The sequence below is a fragment of the Castor canadensis genome, chromosome X (assembly GCF_047511655.1).
Source record: "Castor canadensis chromosome X, mCasCan1.hap1v2, whole genome shotgun sequence".
Lineage (NCBI taxonomy): Eukaryota > Metazoa > Chordata > Mammalia > Rodentia > Castoridae > Castor > Castor canadensis.
In genome coordinates this window covers 123,671,495-123,697,986 of record NC_133405.1, presented here as the reverse complement: position 1 = coordinate 123,697,986, position 26,492 = coordinate 123,671,495, and the positions used below count along the sequence as shown (strand labels likewise).

The window sequence follows — 26,492 nt, the reverse complement described above, 5'->3', positions numbered from 1 at the left end:
CTGATGCTGCCATCAAAGCGGAAGTGATCATGGGAAACGTATGTTCCCTGAAGCTTGGAGATACATACACATAAATTACCTATTTAGGGGAAAGGTGCAGATACACATGTGCTACCTAATTTACTGGTTTTAAACTTGGAAACATAAAATGTCATTGCTTCTAAAATCTCCCACTTCCATTTAAAAAGTCCAGGGTGTCATTTATGTTAATCTACTGGAGAACTTAATTCTAGTTTTACAATGGTACTCTTGAAGAATTATATATATAATAGCTTTTTTAAACTTTTTCTTTTTTTTTTTTTTTGATGGTAGTGGGGTTTGGACTCAGGGTCTGGCAGTTACTAAGCCAGTGCTCTACCACTTCAGCCATGCCCCGATCCCATATAATACCTATTTTTAAGCAACGAAATATATACTGATTTTGAAAAGGAAAGTCCAGTATCCATACATCTGCATTTGGTGAGCATGGGAGACAGAAGAGATGGGACAGTTTCTGAAGCACATTGTAATAAAAGTATTTAAATTTTAGATTAAAGTAGAAGTTTAAAAAGGGGGAGTAAACAGCAACTGCTGTCCAATCCCAAGTGAAAAGGAAATTGCGTTTAAAAATTCTTGGAAAGAGGGCTGGTGGGGGTGGTTCATGCTGCCTAGCAAGCATGAGGCCCTGAGTTCAAACCTCAGTACCACCAAAAAGAAAAAATTATTGGAAAGACTGGGGATGTAGCTCAGTGGTTCAGTGTTTGCCTCGCATGTACAAGGCCCTGGGTTCAATCCCCAGAACCCAAAACAATAAACACAAATCCTCCATGTTTGTTACTAAAAATCCCTTTAAATAGTGAAGATAAAATTTGACTATTTTTTAAATCCTTCTTACATCTTGAAAACCTTATTTATATCAGTATATTTGAGGGGTAAAGTAAAAATGTTAGTGACTCTAGAAAGAACACTGTAATTAATGTAAGCTATAGCTAACTACTGTGGGTGATTCTAGGAATGAGGATGTGAATTATTTTACCTATTATGTCATCTGGTGGCCTGAAAATCACTTCTGTGTATTTGAGAACGTGCTTTCTTTATTTTCAAAATACACTGAGCATAGTAGGACTTGATGAGGTAATCGTAGCCCTCTTTAATAATAATTACCAGCTTTAAGATTATAGGTACCTTGTTTCCTTGATCACTCATAGATTTCTTCTCCTTAGCCCACAATCTGGTTCTTTTTTTTCTTTTGGCAGTACTCATATTGAACTCAGGGCCTCATGCTTGCTAGGCCACTGCTTTACCACTTGAGCCACACCCTTTTTGCTTTCATTTGTTTTTAGATAGGGTCTCATATTTTGTCCAGGCCGACCTCAAGACCATGGTCTTCCTACCTCCACCTCTCAAATACCTGGGATTATAGGTGTGTACTATCGTGCCTAGTTTGTTGAGATAGGGTCTCACTAACTTTTTTTTTTTTTTTTTTTGCTTGTGCTGACCTTGAACTATGCTCCTCCTATTTCTGCCTCAAAGAGTAGCTGGGAATATAGGCATGTACCACCCACATCCAGCCCCACAATCTAATTCTTTTTTTTGCCTTTTTTTTGGTGGAATAGGTTTAGACTCAAGGCTTTGTGCTTGCTAAGCAGGCGCTCTACTACTTGAGCCACTCCACCAGCCCTTTTTTGTGTTGGGTATTTTGGAGATGGGGGTCTCTCACACTACTTGCCCATGCTGGTTTTAAATTGTGATCCTCTTGAACTCTGCCCCCTGAGTAGTTAGGATTACAGGCCTGAGCCGCCAGTGTCCAGCTCACGATCTAATTCTTTTTTTATATTTTGATTTTTTTTTGCACAATCTAATTCTTAAAGCATTGATCACTCATACTCAGATTTTTCTGCTCTTTCCCTGGTCTTATTACTTAGTATATAAATAAGAATAAAATTGGTCCTCCATTCTATCTAAGCCCTGTATTGCTTCTCTATTCTCTTATTAAAATTGTGAACAAAGCAAAAGAAGGCATGCATCATAACTATTTAACATCGTCCTGGAAGTTTTAGCCACTGCTGAAGCAAGGGGGGGAGGTTGTAGTATGAATGTTGGAGGAGATAAATAATAGTTATTAGCAATCCTAAATGAAAAATTCAGTTTGGTGGTTCATGGCAAAGTAAATGTACAAAATGGAATGTAGTGTTCCTATGTTTAAAATAACCAGATAGTATAATAAGAAGAGAAGATCCCATTCAGAAAGTAATGTGACATTAAAGAAATCAGAAATTGACATTTGAAGGGCCAGAGGAGTGGCTCAAGTAGTAGAGCACCTTGCTAGGATTTCCTAGCAAGTATGAAATCCTGAGTTCAAACACCAGTACCACCAAAAAATAATTTTAAAAAAACAACAGAAATTAACATTTTAAGAAACTTATAGTTCCTATATAGAGAAAACTACAAATATTTAGTGAGAGATGTAAAAGAGGATTTGAGTAGATGAAGTAATGCCTTGATCCTAACTCAGAAATGTAAAAGTCTGGGCTAGGGATGGTAGCTCTAGTGTAGAATGATTGCCTAGTGTGCAAGGCCCGAGTAAGGCCATGAATTTGGTCCCCAGAATCACAGAAAGAAAAATAAATGTAAAATTATGGATTCACCCTTAATTATAATATTGTAGTAGTGTTAGAAATACTAATTTGAGGACTGGAAGCATGGCTCAAGCGGTAGAGCACATGCTTAAAAAGCACAAGGCCCTGAGTTCAAAACCCAGTACCACAAAAAAAATTTTAGAAATTTGAGTAATAGTTGAGTGGTTTTCAAAATGATTCTCAAATTTGCCAGAAAGAATTAACTGCTTTTTTTTCTCTGTACTAGAGTTTGAACTCAGGGGCTATACCTTGAGCCACTCCACTAGCCCTTTTTTGTGAGGGGTTTTTTGAGATAGGATCTCTTGAACTATTTGCGTAGGCCGCTTCCAACCACGATCCTCTTGATCTCCACCTCCTGAGTAGCTAGGATTACAGGCATGAGCCACTGTCACTCAGCTACAACTGCTTTGTGACTGAAATAGTCTGGAAAACAATGGAATAGTCACTGGAAAACAATGGAAAATCTAGAAGCAGGCCAATGAAAATATACTGTACATTAGAAATAGCATTTAATTGATGAGGAAAGAAAGCATTGATCATTAATAACTGGCTATACATTTGAATAAAATTAGGTACATTTATAAATCACACCATACACAAAAATAAATTACAAATGGTAAAGACTTAAATGTAAAAACAAAACTATTTAAAAACACCTTCTCAGGGGCTGGTGGAGTGACTCAAGCGGTAGATTGTGTGCCTAGCAAGCACAAGGCTCTGAATTTAATCCACAGGACTGCCAAAAAACCTTCTCCCACAGAAAGAGTAATTGCGTACATAATTACTCTTTTGCATAGCTGCAAAGATTGAATATATGAAGGCAAAGATTAGTGGATTCGGCCACATAAATTTTAGCTTTTCTTAAAAAGAAAGACACGGGAGTGGCAGAGTGGCTCAAGTGCAAGAGGGCCTACCTAGCAATGTGATGCCCTAAGTTCAAACTTCAGTATCTCATAAGTAAATAAATAAATCCCACTTCCTTTATGGTTTGTTGCTTTATAACCTGTGACATGACATAACATGCATAACTATTTGTTCCACCAGTATTACTCTCCCTAATAAAAGTCTCTTTCCAAAAATGCCATGTGGGCTTCCATATCCCAGTTCAGCAAGAATCTTTTTTTTGTTTCTCCTTAACTTTCATCTGAAATTTTTGAGGCTTCTTTCAATGATCCCAAGCATGTTTAAATTTTGTATATATTTTCTGAGTAAAAGATATACTGAGCAGAAGATACTAGTTGTTTATATTAAATTATAATGTTTAATGCAATGTTAACATGTGCATTTTAGATTTTTGTACCTGAAATGAAGGCGTGCTCTCACTGAGTATCTCTAAGTCTTCTGTACTATCAAGTAAATCCCCGTGCCTCACGGCTTTTTCTGCTCATTTTACTAATTTGTCAGAATGGAAGTCCAGCTACCCATATCATTCTTGCCCCTGTTGAACAAACTGCTATTTTTTCTCTCCTTTCAGGTATCTGGCATAATTTTGTCCTTGCTCTCTTGGGTATTTTAGCTCTTGTTCTCCTCCCAGTAATTCTCTTGCCATTTTACTATACTGGAGTTGGGGTGCTTATCACTGAAGTTGCTGAGGTAAGTAAAGGTTTGTTTGGAACATTCTTTTACCAGATGTCAGGCACTTTTATTAAAATTCTCCTACACAGAATGCTTGTTTTTTTGTGAAAACATCACTGTAATACTTTCAAGTGTAAATATAATGTTGGGAAACACATTGGCTTTATAAAAATGCCCTGAAAACTGGTTTTGTTGTGAGATAAAAAAAGTAGCGTCAAGATTTTTTACCTATAGTTTGTTGATAATGTTTCACTTAATGTTTATCTTCATATCTTTGCTTTTGAGTCAAATGTCTTCATTTCTAGGACATAAGAAAGATGAAATCTAGGCTAGCTAGCCAAAACATTGCGTAGGAGTTTAAGTTAATGTCTTCAACTCTGTATTTCATTCTTCTAGACATTAACTACTATGATAACATCAAGTCTTCTATTCACATTTTGAAGAGGAAAGTTACCTTTGCTGTGAGTTAGAATCATTGTGCTGATGGTATTATCTCTATATTTGGGACTACGATTAGTATATAAGGATTTATGTTATAGCATTATCCACTTAAAATATAGGGAAATCTCCCCAAAATTTTAACCAATTTGGAAAATGTTTTGGGTTTTTTTGTTGTTGTTGTTCATTTGTTTTGGTTTTTTGTGGTACTGGGGCTTGAATTCAGGACCTCACACTTGCAAGGCAAGTGCTCTACCATTACACTGGCTCTTTTCTGTGATTTTTTTTTTTGAGATAGGATCTCATGAACTATTTGGCCGGGCTGGCTTCCAACCACAATCCTCCTGATCTCTGCCTCCTGAGTAGCTAGGATTACAGGTGTGAGTCTCTGGTGCCTGGCCAGGGAAAATTTTTATCTGTTTTTTTTTTTAATTCTTTCACAGTGCTAGGGATCAAGCCCACAACTTTGTACAGGCTAAGCATGTGATTTACTTACACTGATCTATACCTCTAACTCTTTGTTATTTCATCTTAATAGTCAGCAAATGAATTTTTTTTTAATTGTAAAAAATTCAAAATCTTGGTGAATTTGCTGGATTTTATTTTGTTAACTTTCTAGGGCTTTAGATCTTAGATTCAAAGTCGAATTATTTATTTAAAATATTCTACTTAGTTGACTCAGTTTCTATTGTATTATTTGCTTAGGTTAATCATAAGTTGTCTTCACACATTGTCTGTTTTGGTTTTTCTCTCTTCCCAAGGACTCACCTGCCATTGGACCCAGAGGCCTTTTTGTGGGAGACCTTGTCACTCATCTACAGGATTGTCCTGTTACTAATGTGCAAGATTGGAATGAATGTCTAGATACCATTGCCTATGAGCCCCAAATTGGTTACTGTATAAGTACATCAACTTTACAACAGTTAAGCTTCCCAGTTAGAGGTGTGTATATTTCCTCAGTGTAATATAATGCTTCAAACACCAGACCCTTCTACTTGCTAACCTTTAGACTGTATCTGTAGATTTATTTCATTCTAAGTTTTTAAAGCAAATCGGTAAAATAAATAGACCCAAACTAATATTCTTTTTGCTACTTTGGATACTAATAATTTCCTTTATTGTATATTGTTGTTGAACTTCTAACTTACTTTATAATATCATATTCAACTTCCAGTATTTAGTTCCTTCTGCTTTCAAAAAACTTGTATTGAGGCTGGGGGTGTAACACAGTGGTAGAACACTTGCCTAGCATGCATGAGGCCCTGGGTTCCATTCCCAGCATCATAGAAAATTAAAAACAGAAACTTGTGTTAATTTAGCAGCATTCAACCTCAAACATAACCAGTTAACTAAATTTCAGTAACTAAATACCCCAATATAATATTATTTTATGCATATGTGTAGATATTCAAATTTTTAAGTGAGTATAAGTAACAAGAAGTTCTTTAGCTGGGCACCAGTGGCTCAAGCCTGTAATCTAGTTACTCAGGAGGCAGAGATTAGGAGGATCGCAATTCAAAGCCAGCCCAGTCAAATAGTTTGCAATACCCTATCATAAAAATACCCAACACAAAACAGGGATGGCAGAGTGGCTCACGTGGTAGAGTGCCTGCCTAGCAAATGTGAGGCCCTGAGTTCAAACCCCAGTACCAACAAGAAAAGGTAGTTCTTTGCATAAGCTTTTTTTCCCCCTTTGGTGCTAGAGATAGAACCCAGAACTTCCCTCATGATTTCTGGGCTATACCTCTAGTCCTCTGTATAAGCTTTTGTCACAACAGATGAACAACTGATAGGTAACAACCAAGTAGAAAAGATCAAAGCATAAGCATTCTATACCAATAGTGTTAGCCCAACACAAGTACAATAAGGAATGATTAAAAGAAATGAAAGGAAATTGGTGAACACCAAGCCTACCTGACAGAAAAGATTCCCTTATGTTTTCTGACTGAAATATACCTAAATTTACATGCTGCTGACGGTAGCTGCGTATGGATGGTAGCATGTCCTAAACTATTAGGGGTACAGTTATTTTATATGGCAGATATCCAGGGGAAGTTATCTTGGCTTCCAAAAATAACTGGGAAGTCAGATATGTTGTCCATTGCAAAAAGTGACAGAGCTGAAGCAAATTTCTTCTCAGAACCTGCTGAACTTAGAGTTCTTTCAGCTCTGACAAATCAGTCTCCTGACTTTTTATACAAAATTTTAGGGACTGAAATTTTTAAAAGTGTCGAAAAATACAAATTATGCTTACACACTATGTCTTTAAATCAAGAAGTGCCCTAGAGGCTGGACACTGGTAGCTCACACCTGGAATCTTAGCTTCTTGGGTGGCATAGATCAGGAGGATCAAGGTTCAAACCCAGCCAGGGCAAATAATGTAGGAGACCCTATCTTGAAAAAAATCCAATACAAAACAGGACTGGCAGGATGGGTCAAGTGGTAAAGCACCTGCATAGCAAGCATGAGGCCTTGAGTTCAAATTCAAGGCCCAGTATCAAAAAAAAAAAAAGGAGGGCTAGGGATGTACCTCTCAGTGGTTAAGTGTTTGCCTAATATGTATGAGGCCCTGGATTTGATCCCAGCATCAAGAAAGAAAAGACAAAAAAAGAAATTAATTAAAAAAGTAAGTTCCCCTAGATACTTGTCCAATGCAAATGCAATTAATTATTAAGAGTAATTATACTAAGGCAAAGCAGTAATAACTGATTTTAAATTTTTTCAAATGTAGTCTTCCATATTTAAGAGGGTTTTATTTCTCTTCAAACTGTATTTTAACTTTTTTTTATTTTTTGGCAATACTAGGGTTTGAATCAGGGCTTCACACTTGCTAATAGGCACTCTACCATTTGACTCATTCTATCAGCTCTTCAAATTGTATTTTAAAAAGAGCCTTTTATTATAAGAAAAAAGTTCAAACAGAACATAAACATCAGGAAAGTAGTGTGAACGAACTCTTAAATATCCTTCTCACAGCATTAGCAATTATCAACAGTTTGCCAGTGTTTTCATCTAAGCAACCCACTTTTCAGGGGAATATTTAATGCACATCGCAGGCATGCGGTCATTTCACCCATAAACTTCAGCTTGACTTTAACAGATCATGACTCTTTAAACATGGCCACAGTACACCTAACAAAATTAATACCAGGTTGGTATTCCCTTTTCCCTAACTTTTTCTGTTCTTGGTTTGTGTTAAGTTAGATGGTACGTCTGCTAAATCTCTTTTAATTTGTAATAATTCCCCCTGGTTTTTGAAATGTCATTTGTTTGTTGAAGAAACATAAGTCATTTGTTTTGTCAAATTTTAGCATATTCTGGATTTTTCTGATCAGGTCTTATGTGACTAGCGTGTTCAGATGCCCTTATTTCCTATAAACCACTAATTAGGTATAGAGGCTTGATTCAGCATTCTCTCTCTCTCTCCCTCTCTCTGTCTCTCTCTCTCTCTCTCTCTCTCTGTCTTCAGCAAAATAGTTCACAGGCAATGCTTGGTACTTCCTATTGTAGCATATCAGGAGGCACCTGGTGTCTAGTGTTCTCCCATTTAATGACATTAACATTTTCAGTAGGCCAACCTGATTCTTTAAGGTTGAAATATTCGTCAAATCTCCCTGTTCTCAAGAGCCACTTACCATCTTACCAAAACTTTTCAGAACTAGACAGGCTCTTCACTATCTACTTCAGAAAGGGCCCTGGAATTACTATCACAAAATCTCCTGAGACCCTGGAGCTCCCAACTTTTTATGGGTGGGTAAGTCAAGAAGTATAACGAAGCTAGGGTAAATGCGGCTTCTTGATTTCAAATCAGTCAGATCTTGTTTTGTAATGTTAAATCAAACTGCAGCCATTAACTGTCAGCTGAATACTGAATTATACAGCTGCTTCCAGATTTATGTGCCATTTACTTATTCTTTTTGTCTTAAGAAAGCAAAATGTTGATTATAAATACACTTCGTATAAGATTCTAATAAGAACCATGTTTCTTTTAGCATACAAACGGCTAGATGGTTCCACTGAATGCTGTAACAATCACAGCCTCACAGATGTGTGCTTCTCTTACAGAAATAATTTTAATAAGCGTTTGGTAAGTTGTTCCTGAGGCAGTCTTGCTTGCCGGATTAATTATTACAAAATAAGCATACAAGGCTAAAGTGGATCTCTGAAAACTGCTTACTTTTGCTGTATTTACTTTGTGTCATTTTCTTAAAATTTCTGCATTTCAGGTGTCACATTTTATCTGAGAATCTTTAAAAATTTATAGTGATGTAATATCTGATGACCAAAGTGGGAGATTTGAAGCTAATTTGTAGTAGGGCCACATAGATGGCATTTCTTTGATGTGAACTTAATTCCTAATATTCTAGGTGACATGAAAAATATTGAAGTAATATAACTTGGATTTTTCTTGCATTTTTCATATTTACTAACTAATATTTATTTATAGCATACATGTCTACCTGCCCGGAAAGCAGTTGAAGCTACTCAAGTTTGTAGAACCAATAAAGACTGTAAAAAAGGCTCTGGTTCAAGTTTCTGTATAATACCTTCTTTGGAAACTCACACTCGCTTGATAAAAGTGAAACATCCACCTCAAATTGACATGTTGTATGTAGGACATCCACTGCATCTTCACTACACAGGTAGGTATTATTGTGCTGGAACCTTAGAAAATCATTAAGAAAATGAGAAAAAAACGTTTTTAAAGAAAACCATTGAGATCACATGTATTCTTAGTAGTAAAAACTCAGTACAAATCCTTATATTAATTTTATTTATTATAACTTTGATCACTTATCAAAGTCATTAAAGCAAAATATTTATTACAAATACACATCTGTATATTAAATGTGCTTGTACACTTGTGCTTATAATTAAATGAAATTTGAGCAGAAGAAGATAATCTGAGTTTATGAAGCAAGATAAAGCCTACCCATGGAAAATGATGCATTTTTCCTTCCCCGCTAGTAATGCCTAAGTCAAATAGAACTAAAGAACTCAAATGGGGCAGAATTTATCATCTCAGTAGTAACTGAAGCTTTTCTTTTTTTGGCAAATCTGGCATTTGAACTCAGGGCCTCACACTTGCTAGGCAGGCGCTCTGCCACTTCAGCCACTTCAGCCTCTCCACCAGCCCTATATTACTCTTTAATAGGGCTTTCTCCTTGCTTTGTAGTCATACGCTGAGAGACAACCTGACTCATTTTTCTTATTTTTTGGTTTGACACTAAGTGACTCTAGGTTATATTAAATATAACCTCAACAAATGAAGAAATGCTCCTAGTTGGGATACTTCAGAAATGTGTACTCTGGGTTCTGTTCAATTATAGGGTGGAATTTAAATATTTTGGACAAAAACAGGATTATGGAGTCCACAGAGTAGGAGAGACTTTAAAGAGTCCCTCATCTTAATCTTTGTTTTAGCAGTGAAGAAAAGAACCGATACCAAAAAGATGTTAAATAGTATAGTAGTTGAAGCAAATGTGATTTTATGATTATACCTCTTTAAGCTGCATATGTTTAGGAAGGTCTTTCTCAGCCAGTTTATTAGGCTAGCCCAATGTTTGACCATATGGTAAAATTCATAATGCTGTTGGTTATCTGGTATGAATAGTATTCATTACTATTTTTCTTTTTTATTTTAGTGAGCATCACCAGTTTTATCCCACGTTTCAACTTCCTAAGCATAGATCTGCCAGTGATTATGGAGACGTTTGTCAAGTATCCTTTCTGGTGTGAAAATTTCATTTAAAAAGTATATTACTTGGAGCTTGATCAGTTTTACCTTGAATACAGCATGACAAATATAGACCTTACTAAAAGTATCACTTAATTGCTAACAACTAAAAAAGAGGCCTTAAAAGCTGAAAGAGATGAGGTTTTTATATAGCAGGGAAAAAGTCACAGGAGAAAGATTGATCAGGAAGGGAGAAAGGTTAAGAATGCTGAAGGGAAGGAACCCAAAATACAAACTGAGAGTTGAAATTATAGGAAGTTTATAAAGAATGAAAGATTAAGTTATAGCCTGGCACCAGTGATTCATACCTGTAATCCTAACTACTTGGGAGGCCGAGATGGGAAGGATTGAGGTTCAAGGCCAGCCCCGGCAAATAGTTCAAAGGACCCCATCTTCAAATAACAAGAGCAAAATAGACTGGAAATGTGGCTCAAGTGATAGAGTGCCTGCGTAGCGAGTGTGAAGCCCTGAGTTCAAACCCCAGTACCAAAAAAAGAAAAGCTTCAGTTACTACTACTGAAGATAAATTCTGCCCCATTTGAGTTCTTTAGTTCTGACCAAGTGGAAGATAACCCTTATATGCATAACCAGAATATGTAAATCCATTCCACTGATCTGTGGAAAGAATGCCTAAGGAAGAGCAAGTTGGTTTCCATTGCTGAAATAGCAACTCGGGACAAAATTTTATGTGGTCGTTAGCATGTTAGATTTATATACAAAAGATGAAAAAGTTTTAAAAATTGATTATTATATAAAATTGAATTTATGGAAAGTTTGGGAAATAGTTTTATTTTTATCATTATTAATTCTTTTTAATTTCTTTCCTGGATGATTTACAACAAATAGAAAACAAATTAGTAGTTCCTAAAAATGTGTATAATCAAGACTGAGACTCTGTGGCTTTGTCACAGACAGATTTGTGCTATAACTGCATAGATGATGGTAAAATAAAGCAGGGCTTAAGGGCCAAAATTCTTCATTTTCTAATATAAACAAAGATTTTGTGAGGATCAAAAAGTAATTTGGGGGATGGGGAATGTGGGTCAGTGGTAACGCATTTCCTAATGTGCAGAAGCCCCTGAGTTCGATCCCCAGCACCAGAAAAAAAAAAAGCAATTTTTCCCTTATTCCTTATTCCATCCACATTCCTTTCCCTTTGTTATTTAAAGGATTAGAAGCACAGTCATTCTAGGAGTTCATTATGGATTAATTAGTCTGTAAGTACTTTGCCTTTATTTTTCTAGTTCAGGGTTTTGAACTTCAAAATAATACAAATTCACCTGAGCATGGTGACTGAAGCCTGTAATCCTAGCTACTTGGGAGACTGAGATTGGAAAGGTTTTGGCTTGAGGCAAGCCCAGTCCAAAAAAAAAAGAAAAAGTGCAGGAGACCCCTATCTCAAGTATTTGTAGGAGGCCAAGATTGGGAGCATCACGGTTGCAGTCCAGCCCAGGCAAAAAAGTTTGAGGGACCCCATCTCAACAGAAAAAGTTAGGCTTGGTGGGGCACCCTGGTCATCCCATCACAGTCTAAGCTGGCCTAGGCAAAAAGTGAGACCCTTTCTCCAAAATAATGAGTTGGCGGTGTGGCTCAAATGGTAGAGTGCCTGCCTAGTAAGTATGAAGCCCTGAGTTCAAATTCCAGTATCACAAAAATAAAGTAAATAAATCTATTATAATCTCAAATTCAGTCCCAGTATACTGTCTTTCCACTTCTGAAAGACGGTTTCTATTTGAACCTCACTGCTAGATCCTTAACTGATTTTAACCCAGGTACCTGATTTCCCTCTCTGGAGCTCTGGCTATTGTTAATGCAGTGCCCTGCTTTGCCTTGGATGGACAATGGATTTTAAACTCTTTCCTGGATGCCACTCTTACCTCAGTGATTGGAGACAATGATGTCAAAGATCTCATAGGATTTTTCATCTTGCTTGGTGGCAGTGTACTTTTGGCTGCCAATGTGACCCTGGGACTCTGGATGGTTACGGCACGGTAATATTTGCTCTCTGACAGAATCTCTAAGTTACAATATATGGCTATGTGGTAATATCCATTGCCTTTAACATCCTTACTTCATGTGAAATGTGTTTCTTTAAAATTCCATCTTGGCCAACATCCTTCAGCTCCTCCTGTATCCAAAATATCCACACTCTGTGGTGGAGGATGAGCAGAAGAAATGAAAGGCATGGTCCCCAATTGCATTCTTGTTTTAAAGGCTGAATGTGCAAACTTCACATGTTTGTGGAACAATTCCTAAATATGTACAAATTTCTTCACGTAATACCATTTGGTGTGACTACATAGCATGTTGAAATAACTCAAAGGAGAGCAGAATTGGATGAAAATAATTAGGAAAAAACCTCTTTTGTGGTGCTGGGAATCAAACCCAGGGCTTCACGCATATTAGTCAAGTGCTTTACCACTGGGCTACAGCCCCAGCCCCGGAAAAAAACTTGAAAAAGCAACATTAAGCTGGGCATGGTGGTACATGCCTGTAATCCCAGCACCCAGGAGGCTGAGGCAAGAAGATTGCAAGTTTAAGTCCAGCCTGGACTGCATAGCAAGTTCCAGGCCAGCAAGACCTTGTCTCAAAGACCAAACAAACAAACAAAAAACCCTACCCTATCATTAATAAAAACGTAAAAGAGACTGACTTTGGCCAAGTAGAAGGGTGAGCATGTTCTTGACCTGTATTTCTCGTCCTTTATCTTGTCTGAAAAGTATTTTATAGTTTGATGTGTATTATTTTGTACACTGAAAACCAAGGTCTGATCACAATTAAATTACTAAAATTCCTGAAAAAAAACCTGCTGACATGAAAGGGAAAATTTTTGTCAAATGATACCAAGTAAATGGACAAAGTTGGAAGTAGGGCCTGTGATATCACGAGATAGTTTGCACCACAAGCATTGCCTCTGATAATGTGTGCTGCAAGAAGCATCTCACACTACAGCATGTGTGCTTTTAAGCAATTAGAGCTGAATCTCAGAACTAAGCTGGGTCTTCTGACCAATCACAAGACAGAATGCAGGATCTTCAGCAGACCTGGTTACCATCTCTAGATCTTTGAAGTTTGGAATCCTTCCAGGGTAGACATTGCCCCTTGTGCTGCTGAGGCCACCTGAGGCCTATCTCCAAGAAGCAACAACCTTAAGCCCTGAGCCACGCTCTGTCCTCACCAGCAGCCCCCATATTTCTCTCTGTTAGGTGATTAATCACCTAGTCCTTGCTTTCTTTCTCCGCTAAGCTACCTCCGTGGATCCACAGAAGACTTGGTGGTATGGTGAGAACAGCTGCACATGAGAGGGTACAAATGTGAATTTGCCAGAGCCTGGGAAAGGACTCTCGAACCTGAAAGAGTCACACCTAGTCTTGTGCAATGTAGATGCAGCCCTAGGAAATTTGGGAAGTCAACAGGCCAGTATGAAGCCATTGATCTTAGAAGTATATGAGCATGCTGTTTTTTGGATGCAAAACACACACTTCTCTCATATACTCAAGAGGTGAAAAAAGCAATAATTCATCAATAGCCAGGTATCCACTTTCTTCATGAAGAGAGATACTCCATGGGGTTACTGTTTTCAAATCATTAATTGCTCTTAAGCACTATAACTTTTAAACCATTTTTTAAAAACTTTTCAGATTGTATTACAAATTTGCCTTCTTTTTTAAACAGAAATTATGTATTGAATATCATTTTAACATTTTGTTAATGACTCAAGTTACCACTTAACACCAGTACTAAAATCATGCAAATTACTGGTTTATTTCCCCCTACCCCCAATATACGGTATTTGTTCTATTCTTAGGTAGACAGCCCTTTGGGACCAAAATGTATTAGCATGCTCAGACCTGTTCAGGTAGTAGAGCTTGGGAAATGCCATGAAATACTCATGTAATTAATTCAATTACATGAATTAAGCAGTTTACTAAGGAAAATGTACATGTGCAAATTGTTTTTTTCAAAACAGAAAAAAAATATTTTTGCAGTGCTGGAGATGGAACACAAGGCTTCATACATGCTAGGCTAGCACTCTACCGCAAAGGTACACACCCCTAGCCCAAGAAAACAAATTTAGTGAGAAGAAGTAGTATCCATTAACATTTTTTGTGAGTTAAAAAAAGCTCATTTTATTTTAGCCATTAAACACTACTGCTGTTCAGTAGGGTCAGGGTTTGGGAGTGACTCTCCTAGGAAATTAAACAGACCAGTACCATTTGTATAGAAATGGCCTCATTGCATAAGAAAAGATATGTGTTGTCTTTTCAGCTTGATCATGGGCTTTTCTGAAGCAAGGACCATGTCATTCGGCTTTGCCTCCCTGGCACAGTGCATGGGACATCATAAGTACTTAATTAATGTGGTTGAATGGATGGTGATTAGTGTTATTTATGGATTAGAAAAGCATGTTTCTATTTAAGCTGTAAAAAGGATTGTTGAATATTTACTGTAAATAGATGTTAACATGCAAAGGCTTGGAAGGTCTTTATGTCCCCGGTGTATTATCTTTATGAAAAGAATTCATTTTGGTTTCTGTAGAGCAATTAGAAAAGTGAATTATTGTAGAGATTTGGAGAAGGTGTTCCTTCTGTGTTGTCACTTTGTTCAGTGGTGAAACTTTATTCTTGGTGTTCCTATTCTACATTGTTTACATTTTTGAGTTTTTTTAATCACCTACAATCTGTAAAGAATATATATACAAATATAAATATATATTCTTTACAGTATCTCAGTTTGAAGAGAAGTGCAGTTAAACTTGACCTTTTGATAATTGCTCTTCTAGGTCATTGTTCTAACAGCCAATCGTAAACATACTTCATTGTTATGTGGCTCTCAGTCATCTTTTTGTCCTATGGTATTTATTGAATATCCACATCCTAGTGGCGCACAGGTGTTTTTTCTATAAATCTTTTGACTGTGCTGCAATTCTTTCTTAAGCTTTTACTTGATGTTGTCATAATTGCCGGCATTTAATGTTTAGCAATAAAAGAATAAATGTATACCAGCATTTTATGTTTATCATCATCTATTCTGTTGTCTTTTTTTAAATTGTACTTTTTTTCTATCAAAATAGTTTACATAGAGTAAGGTCTTCTTTTAAAATTCTTGACGGTAAAAGTGCTCTTCGTATAATCTATTTAAGAAAGTTGTTACAGGCCTATGTTCTCCTATTTTAGAAATGGTTGGCTTATAAGTGAAGTTACAGAATTCTTCTGTGGTTTTAGGAATCCTTGAAAAACATGTTTTAACTGTAACATTTGGTTTCTTCTTGACCTTTTGCCCCAGTGCTTCCTTCCTTGTTTCCAGGGTCAACCTCCCCTGTTTCCCACCTTTATCTACTAAAAGTCAGGTAAGAATAGGCTGGGAATTTAGCCGAGTTCCTGATTGCATAGCCTCATTCCACTTGTCACCTCTGATGTCCTTATACTTCAGTGAAGAGCCACAAGACTAAGTGATTATTTAGATCACTTCTTAACAGCTTTATTGGGAGAAATACCATAAAATTCACCCAAAGTATGAAATTCAATGTAAACCATTCTTTGAATATCAAATCAAACAAATAGTATACATGTGCTTTAATGTATTCTTACTTTCTTAGTACATGTACTTGTGATAAAAGACTGGAAGAAGGAAAATGTGTCCAGTTATCTTACAACTGTATTGACTCTGGAATGATTTTCAGCACTAAAATAGAGTTGAATAACACATTTGTTTTTAGGCTAAAGCATGTGGATATACTTTCTTTGAGACAAACCTTTTTAATCAATGCACTTGCAAGCTCCTCTTGTTGTTTAGGCCATACTAACTTGAATTATACATTGCATATTTTATCAGATCATGGCAGATGAATTCAATAAAAGGAAAGCCTCTTTCAGAGCCTAATGCTACAATAGGTTATCCTCGGGGCAAGCGCAAAAACTGGCTAGAGGAAATTGTAATTCTGATTACAAATAGCAGGTTATATTGTGTAATTTAACTTTCCTTCTTAGCTTTATTTAGCTAAGATTGATGTGTAGCCAATAATTGTCCCTTATTAACTGAATGCGTCTCAGACTTTTTTAGTACTGACAGTGTAGTTGGGGAAAACCCAGAAGAATCTAAGAGTAGAATACAGTAATTGGCTCTCTGTGGTCTAAAATTAAAGTGTCACTTCATCTTAAATTCATGAGAATTTTGCATTCCATTAATCAGAAATCATAAAGCCACTTCTCTTAAAGATATGAAACTTTAAGCTTGGCTCCTGTGACTCACACCTGTGATCCTAGCTACTTGGGAGGCTAAGATCAGAGGATCAAGTTCAAGGCCAGTCGCAACAAATAGTTCAAGAGACCCCCATCTCCAAAATAACCAGAGCAAAATGGACTGGAGGTGTCGCTTGAGCAGTAGAGCACCGATAGTGATTTACTGAAAAAAATAGGGTTATGCTATACATAAACTACTAAGCTGCTGTTTAAACAAACTTTTTTTATTTTGGTGGTGGTGGTCCTTTTTTTGGCAGCACTGGGGTTTTGAACTCAGGGCCTCACGCTTGCTAGGCAGGCGCTCTACCACTTGAGCCACTTCCCCATCCCTATTTTGTGTTGGGTATTTTCAAGATAGGGTCTTGTGAACTATTTACCCAGGCTGGCTTTGAATTGTGATCCTCCTGATCTCTGCTTCCTGAGTAGCTGGGATTATAGGCATGAGCCACTGGCACTCAGCACATTTTTCTTTTTCCTTTTCTTTTTATTTTTTGAGACATTGTCTTGCTATGTAGCTCACACTGACCTTGAACTTGCTGAGTAACCCAGTCTAGCCTCAAACTTTCTATCCTGGCTCCACCTCCTGAGTGCTAGAAATACAGGCATGTACCACCCCACCTGGTTACAAATATCTTTCCATATTATTAATCTTCTAGTGTTATTTCAATGAGCATTTTATTTTGCTGTGATAAATATGACATAATTTGAGCAACTCCTATTATTTCCAGTTTTCCAATATAAATAAAGTCATTAAGAATATCCCTATAACTCATTTTTCATATCTGTGATTATATATAATTCTAGAAACTCTTTGGAAAATTGTAGGGGAAAGATTGCTTGCTATCTTGAAGTGTGAACAAAATTTTATATATACATATTGCCTTGTATTTCATTTTCCTGTTAATTAGGTATGCACAAATGGTATCTTGCTTTAATTTGCATTGCTTTGATTAGGAAAAAGTCAAACATTTTGAAATGTGTTTATTAGCTGTTGTATTTTGTTGTTTAGCTATATCCTTTGCCCATTTTTCATAGGAGTGATTATCTTCTTACTACTTTTCCTCATAAACTCAGCTGCACCATTTGATTTGTTACATGGGAATATATTAAAATGTCATTTAAGTATAATGCTTATCTTTATATTTTTATATATCATGGTGAGTCAGTCTTTTGAAAGTCTTACCCACTCTAAGGTTTTCTAAATATTCACAAACATTTCCTTTAATAACTATGAATTAATTGTTCAAACATTTAACTCTTAACCTACACATAACATATTTTGATGTTGGTGCAAAGGAGGGTTGTAACCTTATGTTTTATTTTCCGTAAATAATTGACTCAACCAAGGAGAGATATTAATTTACTTCTTTCAGAGAGAATAAATGTAATTAGTGAAATTGCCTCTCATTTGAAAAATAGTTCTTATTTACATGAAAGCCAACTATTATTTTATTTTTTAATTCAGTAATAAAATAAAGTGAGTGTATATCTCATGTTTTGATTGAATTGAGAGCCTAAATCATTGTTTCTTTAAGGTGTTTTTATTGTTTATGGAAATACTGTTTCTCATTCCTAAACAATATAGTTTAACAATTTGGAGATTATCCTTATCATATGTCATTATTGAAAGGCACTTTTGTTTGAGGTACTGGGATTTGAATTCAGGGCTTCACACTTGGCTAGGCAGGTGCTCTACCACTTGAGCCATGCCTCCAGTCATTGTTCTCATCAAGTTCTTAGTTGAAATGTGTTTTTTGCGTCATAGATTTTAAAGCTTTGATTCCTCTATCTGTAAATTAACATTGGTTTTTAAGGGTTAAAAAAATCTATCTTTGAAACAGATACCCAGATTTCAAAATAAGTTATTTTATCTTCATCTCTTTTAGTTATATAATGATTATGTATACACTACATTCCTTGATCACTTGTTCAAATACAATGCATTAATTTTTGTGATAATTAAATCATGAAAATAGGGGATGAGACTGCTATGAATTTGTATTTTATTTCTTATAAAATTAATGTTTTTTTCTATTCATAATAAATAATCAGTTTAAAAGAAATTGATTAAATGTGCTTTTTTTCACACTTAAATGGTGTCTTCTGAGTTCACCTTAATTGTTTTCGTAACTTGGCAAATTTTATAATATGACCCTTGTAATTATGTTATACTAATGTTGCTGGAAAAACACCTGATTCTTGCTTCTGGCAAGAAAATAATTCAAGCAACATGCCAAAAGAGTAAGATTTAGCAAAGCTTGTAGACCTCTTTTAAGAAGACAGTATTAATGCCCCCAGATAGAATTAGTTTGTTTTTTTTTAATTGATCAAGTGTTGGTCATTTTAAACCCCATAAACTTTTGTATAGCATCTAAATGAAATTTAGACACATAGCCCACATATTTTTAGCATGATGAGTGTATTAAAACCACTGAAAAGACTTTTAGTTAGGAGTCAGTTTCCTAAAGAGTCAAAACCCTGACGAGTTCCACAAGCAGTATTTTGACTTTAGGAAATCCCTTAGATAACTTTTAAATTATAGTCAACTTAATTACACACATAAACTTTTATAAACTCCACTATCATACACTTTTAAGACTTACTCAGGACCTTAATATGACATTCCAAACCTTTTCATGGTTTGTCCTTATCCCTTTTTATTTGGAACAATCTTTAGGACAAACCTTTCTTTATAAAATTCTTTCTCATGCAAAAGCACTCTTTCTCCCTTTAACTTTTTCCCAAACACATAACTAAATACCTTTTTATATCCTTTCTACTTGTTGACTTTCGAACTTGTATTTTAAAATAACTTTTATAAGAATTTTAAATGTAAATAAAATCATCTTTTCAGTTAGCCCATTTTACTACGTAGACCCATGAAGAAAGGCAATTTTAAACTGTTTGTCTACTCAAGTAACTTAAAGATGCATCCAATTATAAAAGAGTTGACTGTAAGACAGGATGAAACAGATCAAGATTGCTGCCCATAAAATAATGCCTGTATTTTAGTTAGACCTAGTTGAAATAAAACCTTGAAAACCTGGTTTTTCTAAAAAGTAGTAGCAGAAGAGGTGAGGGAGAAAAGAGAACAGAATCAGCAGTTCCTTCACATTAACTCTATAATAAGAATCATTTGAAAGTTGTTTAAACACACACATATGCAAAAAAAGTTTTAAATTAGCCATGCCATAAATGTCAACTTAAGCACACATAGATGACCTGGAATTCTAGAACAATCATAAATGCAAGAGTAATGGACATACACACAAAGACACATAAAAACAACCAGAGTGCACTCAGAAAAACCTTTTAAACCATGTGTAAGTTAGAATTTTCCTTAGGGTTGCAATAAGATATATTCAGGGCCTTTAATTTTGTATGTAAATCACAACAGATCTCTTTAAACCACATGTTTTAATATTTACCATCCCTTCCCTGTAAAAGACCAAAATAGAATACAAATTTTCCTATTATACAAACTGCAGAAACTCAAAATCAGTTTAAAAGTAACACAAATGGCTCAAAATACCAAAGTTGCAATTAGTCTTTTTTTTATCGTTTTTGCATTTACTTACATGTGCATACATTATTTGGGGCATCTCTCCCCACCCCCACTTCCAGGCAGAACATGTTCCACCCTCTTTTTCTCCATTTGTTGAAAAGAAAACATAAGAGATAATAAGAAAGACGTAGCATTGTTGCTAGTTTGAGATAAAGATAGTTATACAGAGAGATCCCTAGCATTGCTTCCATGCACATGTGTATTGCAACCCACACTGGTTCATCTCTACCAGACCTCTTCATTACTTCCAGGTTACCTTCCCACAGTGGCTTCTGCCAGTTTAAGATTACTATATTCATTCCTCAACAGGGAGCACATCAACCACATTCAAGTTTTAGATTTCCTTTCCTTTCCCTATTTATTCCTCCCGTGCTCACTCTCCCCTTAGTGTGTGACCCTTGTCTTTTAAGGCCCAATTCTGAGGCATCTTAATGTTAGGTTTGGCCATATGTTATTATTATTATTAATCTTTCCTTTTTAAAATTTTACCCATTTAGTAGTACCCTTAGTGTAGTAAGCAATGCTCATAAAATCCTAAGGGAGAATCGTCAGGACTGTTTTCTCCTATGCTGTCTCAATTTGTGCCTGGAGAAGAAAGACAGAAGGAAGAAAAGACAGAAATAGAGCCATGCATATCTGCATCTATTCCCTTTATTTGGAACAATTAATCTATACCCTTAAGGACAGACATCTCCTTACACCTTAACGAGCATGATTAATTACACCTGCAATGATTTTTATGGCGACATCCCTTTTTAATCATTGCACCACCCCAGTCCTTATTGCTGGTCCCTGGACTGCCCCATCCTCTAGGGGGTCCCCTTACTAGGCATATTGAAGAACATGACTAGGATCAAAGAGCAGGATCTTAACTTGAAATGGCCTCTTTTAAGACTTTAGATTTACCCCTAGAGGGTGCTTTTTAAATAACCTCAAATAATAGTTCACCTTGTGCTACCACAACTTTGTTATTAGTCAAACCTTTTAAAGAAGATTTAGGGAGCCTAGTTTTGGGTAGGAAGCTGGCATCCTATAGCCTCCTCTGGAAAAAGGATACAGGATGCGTGAGTCCAGCCTCTTAATTTGCACCAAAAATTATTTTTCTTTAAATCAGAATCTGCATATCAGGCAAGGAAAAAGGGATTACATCTCCAATGGAACTGGTGATATCTGACTATCTTAGTAAGCATGGAAAAGGTAGAATGAATTAGCCCTTCAAGAGTTAATTTCAGAGAAGGAGTCCCTTATAATAATAAAAAATACCCAAATGCCTTTTTGAATCCATAACAGAACCCAAGAAGGGGGCTGTCTTGTTGCCTTTTAGCTAATGTAACAACCTGGAATACTAAGGTCCCAATTTTAAACACATGGGCATTTGTAGGAGATAAAGAAAAGCTTAGACAGGGAATTGAAATATCTTCTCTGGTCCCTCCAGCCTGTGCACACATTAGGCCGAGGGCATGGGTCCATAATCCTGACAACTTGGTATCTTGGCCAGAACAGTGAACGGGCCAGCCCATGGTTGCTGCCAGCAGGGACCTGGACATGACCTGTTCCCGCTCCTGGTCTTGACATGTCTGTGATGTGAAGTTTCCCATCTTAAAAGCAAGACGTAAGGTGGTTAACCACTAGTGGAGAGCTCGACAGATTTAGAGACTTAGAATTAGGTGGACAACAATCCAGGAGAGAAGCAGCTCCAACCCTCAGCCACATGCCATTTAGATTAATTTCACCCTCCTTAGAGCTCTTTTCACTTGTGATCCCCATCCCGGTCTACCTGGCTGGTGAGAATAACCAATAGATGCTCAACCTCCCTGATTTCCTGGAGGTGTCTTGCACATTACCCCATGCACTTTGAAAGTCTCCAACCAACTCACTCATGGGACAGTATCTAGTTGGTGGCGCTACCTGGCATAAGCAGGTCGGTATAAAGCGCCAACTAGGTCCACATGGACTGCCATTAAGCCATATGTAGTCTCTTGGATATCTGAGGAACTGTGGATTGGGACTCCACATTCACCCCATGTCTCAGACATGTTTCATTCACTCTCACGCAACATCTAAGATCTTCCCCAACCACCAAGGAATACTTTGCCAGTCAATGGTGTTTCTTACTTTAGCCCGTGCACAGAATTGCTTGGTTGCTGCAGTGCTTACTAAGGCCCTTTTTCCCTACATTGCTGAGATAATTCAGGCCCAGAATGGATTTCCAGTCCAAGAGAGCTGGTCACTCAATACCCAAGCTCACCGCAACAAGGCAGAGGGACGCATCTCCCTTGGGGGAAGGGATTTCCAACCTCTTCAGGATGGAATTATCCCAGGCGAACTCCCAAATTATTAGAAATAAGACCCCTGAAGACAACCAGGGTCTCAATTGAAGACAAAGAAACAGAGAATTGTCTTGGCAAGGCTAAATTTACTTCTGCAGAAGGGTGCACAGACACACAGGCACAGCATGCACAAAGGGGCAGGCCGTCTGTCCCTCCTTATATTTCTGACACGATTGACCCTGCCTCTTGACCTGGATTGGTCCAGATCAAAAGTTCACAATCTTCTCAATTGGCTGAAATTCTATACTAACTCAAGGGAGGGATTAATATACACAGCATGGTGGGCAATTTTCACAGGCAAAGAGGCTTAGCAAGAATCTGGGAGAAGAAATCAGAACTATAGACAATGCAGGTAATTAAAATGGCAACACACATTTTGATAGAAAAGACTGCTTTCTCACATGGGAAAAGAATTTAATATAACAAGATAAGAGTGGAGAGAAATGAAAAAAAGGAAAACATTTCCTACCCCCCATATAGGAAATGGGAGTAGAGACTCAAAATGGTGCCCCCCCCCCATCTGTTAGTCTTATTCTTTCTCAGAGAGCTGGAGGAATACATGTGGTCAAGATCATGGCTACTAAAACAGGGAGGGGTCATCCTGGCCCTCCCAAAGCACAGGGACAGTAAGTGTGCTTTAGAATTTCCCTTTGCTAGACATGATATGCTCCACCAATACAAGGAGCTAACATCTCAGAGACAGGCATACATAAGTAACCCGATAAGGCAGCCCCATTCCTGTATCTTAATCATCTAAAAGGAGAAAGGAGGGAGTGGCCAGATACTCTGGCTTTTTTTTTTATTTCAATGTCTGAGTCTGGCCCTTTAAATATTTACTAAAACAATATAAGTTCCCTGTCTCCTCATCTCTCTATCCTGCTAGTGGCTAATTGCTACCTAATACTAAGAAGTGCTTATGTGATAGAAAAGTTTCCACTTTTTCCTGCTTGTCCCCTCCTTCAATCACTAGAATAAATACATAGTCTTTTATTCATTTACTAACCATGTATTGCATACCTATATGCCAGGTATTGTTCTGGTCTCTTAGAATACAGCAGTAAATCAGACATTTTTTCTCTTTTGTATTTGTAAGAAAAACATACTGAGGCAGGCTAAAAATAGGGAAAGATGCTATGGACTCTTCAGACCTCATTCTAGACTTCTTATCTCAGCCCAAAGCTTCAAAAATGTTTAGAGTGATTCCCCCCTTTATTATCCCTCAGATAGAAACATGAGTAATGGTCACACTGTCATGGGCGTGAGATGTCACAGGGGAATCCACAGATGCCCTAAAGGGTTCTTGCTCTCAAAACACTCTTAAGAATAAGAAGCTGGAGCACTAGAGTTACAGGCAGGAAAGAAACTTTATTGATGAAGACTGAACAGAGAGATGCACAGCAGGGTCCAGAAACTGGGTGCTCCCTGAGCACTGGAGTGGGGATATATATATAGATATAGATAGATAGATAGATAAATAGATAGATAGATATAGATATAGATATAGATATCACTTCTGCTGTAACCTAAAGAACAGTTTGTAGTGGAATCCTATAGTTCCATTCTTGTCATGTGCAGGCCTCCTGTACTTCCTGGTCCTCTGACTGAGCTGGTTCCTTCACTCTCCCAGGTCAGGGAGGCGTCTGCATTCCTAAGATGCCATGGGGCTGATTTATGTTATTGGACTGCTACACATTCACCTATGGGTTGGAGCCCCTGACATTAGGGAGTTGGGACGTTGAGATCCAGTCTTTAGCTACTTCCTGCTGAGACAGGGTGAAGAAGGGCCCCAGCAGGAGTCAGGGATACAAACACGAGGGGGTGTCCAAAAGTTCACAATAGTAAGAGTGTGTGAAGAGTAACATTTGGAGTTTGGTGGAGTGTAGGTGAGAAGAAATGGAGCACACTAGAAGGTTAAGGAGGCATGGACCAAAGCACAGGATAGCTCCGATAACAGCAATGGGTCCCAGGAGAAGGAAAAGCCATGAGAACCAGCTGCCAAGCCAATTGTTAGGTTTCCACCCATTCCAAGCTTGTAGGGGACATGGGTGATTTTTCTGATGTTAATGACAATGTTTGTTACTATTTGTCCATTGTCATCAATTTGAAGCCTGAATGGTTGAATTTGCCACATACGTCCCCTTCCTCAGCTTGAAGATAGTCTAGGGCCAGACAGTTTTGATATAGAGTGGCACACATTTGGGTCTGTTGTCTGGTCACTAATTCTAAGGCAGAAGTAGTCTGGTTGGTGATAATTTCTAACTTAATGATTCGATTGAGCATGGAAATGGAAGTCTGGTAACCCCACCTCCCATCTTGTGCTCAGAGATCCTTGGGACAAATCCAGCAGTTGGTAAGATTAGTAATTTTGGCCAGGTAATTGATGGTGGGGGTCCATGGGTGGTGGTGAAGACCTGTCCCATTAAAATGGGGGAAAAGAAGTATAAATCTCATAACATAAGGAGGATTATGGATGGGAGAGAGCACAGAAAGAGGAAACTGAAAATTAGAGCCCCTCAGTGTAGGCAGGTCCACTCTTGGGGAGAAGTCACCAATAGGCCTGTGCTTAGAACTATGGCTAGAGTGAGATAGAGTGTGATGGAGAGGTAGGGGAGGAGATCTGACATAAGTTGCTTTCCTGATGGAATCTTCTTAAAGAGAAATTTAAGATCCTAAATGGGTTTGCATGAGTAGTGAGTCTCCTCAGGAGCAGGTTTAACAGTGGCCATGTTGATAGGGGAAATCCAGCATTTGGAGATGTGGATCCAAGATTCCAATTCAGCCACTTGGACTCCTGTTGGGTGGAAAGAAGCACAAGTTATGGCCTCTCTCATAGGGGCTCCAAAGGCTCCCTGGATATGTGAGGAATTTTAATAAGACTGGGGAAAAGGGTGGAGGAGAAGAATAGGGGGCATGAGAGATGCCTTGGTGTAACTTGGTTAGGATTTGGTGGAACTTAGCTAGCTGGGTGATATAGAAGGTAAGTCTGGCTGTTTCACTACCCAGAATGAGGTCATTAGTGAGAAATGGACAGCCATAAAGAGACTCAAAAGGGGTAATACCCACGTTGCCTGGGGTGTTTCTAAGGTGGAAGAGGGCCAAGGGCAGAAGTTTGGGCCAGGGAAGATGTGTTTCCTGGACCAGTTTGGCTAGGTGTCACTTGAGTGACCCATTGGCCTTCCCCGAGGACTGGGGCCTCCAGGAACAGTGGAGGTGATCTTTTAGGTGAACTTGAATAGGAGGGGCTATCCTTGCCCTCCCAATGGTGGAGCCATCTGTCCAGACTGTTGGGTCCACTTGTTCCTCAGTTAGGGGCATGCAGAAATACTCTCTGGGGGAGGAGTACTATTTGGACTTTTAGTTTGGATGGGGTGGGGGGGTCCTCCCTTTCCAACAAGAGGATAAGGGTCTCAGGGACTAGTAGAAATGAGTGGCAGAAGTGGAGATTCCCCCAAGAGCATACCAAATGCTGGGTAAAATATTGTTCTAGGGGCTGGCCTGATATGCCCCAAATGCTGACCTTCCTATTAGACCTGGGACCTAGAGAGAAAGGAATGACAGAGAAGTGGGCTCCACTATCCAAAAGGAAGAGTACCTTGTGTTTCTCAACCGTCAGTACTACCTGGGGATCCTCAGTCTGGATGTCAAGAACCAGACCCTGGACAGGAGGCCCCGGGACCCACCATTCAAGGGAACCATCTGGCCTCTTCTCCGAGTGGAGATGGGGACAGTGTGACTTCCAGTGGTTGCCCTTACATATAGGGCAGGGTCCTGGGGGGGCCAGGGCTATCTCCCAGGCTGCCCCCATTGTGGACACTCCTGTCTGAAGTGTCCCTCCTGCCCACAATGGTAGCAAGTCCTAACATTTGGTCCCCATTGAAAGGGGATTTCTCTAAGAGCCACCACTAGGTTGTGGTGCCTTCTGTGTTTTTCTCTCTTTCTAGTAAGGGCCCAATTACAGTATTCAGAAGTAGCCATCTGTACCAGCTG

The 26,492-nt window shown here is 37.9% G+C and overlaps 1 protein-coding gene across 2 annotated transcripts in view; it reads left to right on the top strand.

Annotated features, from left to right (window-relative positions):
- Mbtps2 (membrane bound transcription factor peptidase, site 2) overlaps positions 1-17,738 on the top strand; it is a 45,045-nt gene extending 27,307 nt beyond the window's left edge. The window contains exons 6-11 of one of the 2 annotated variants that reach the window (XM_074064081.1): positions 4,590-4,654; positions 5,393-5,573; positions 8,624-8,718; positions 9,079-9,274; positions 10,277-10,352; positions 12,141-17,738. In XM_074064081.1, the coding sequence (XP_073920182.1) occupies positions 4,590-4,654; positions 5,393-5,573; positions 8,624-8,718; positions 9,079-9,274; positions 10,277-10,352; positions 12,141-12,363 (836 nt within the window). In that variant the 3' untranslated portion in view covers positions 12,364-17,738. Of the gene's footprint in view, positions 1-4,092; positions 4,212-4,589; positions 4,655-5,392; positions 5,574-8,623; positions 8,719-9,078; positions 9,275-10,276; positions 10,353-12,140 lie in introns of both variants that reach the window. The other variant, XM_020175984.2, reaches the window with a different exon arrangement.
- The last annotated feature ends 8,754 nt before the right edge of the window (positions 17,739-26,492 follow it).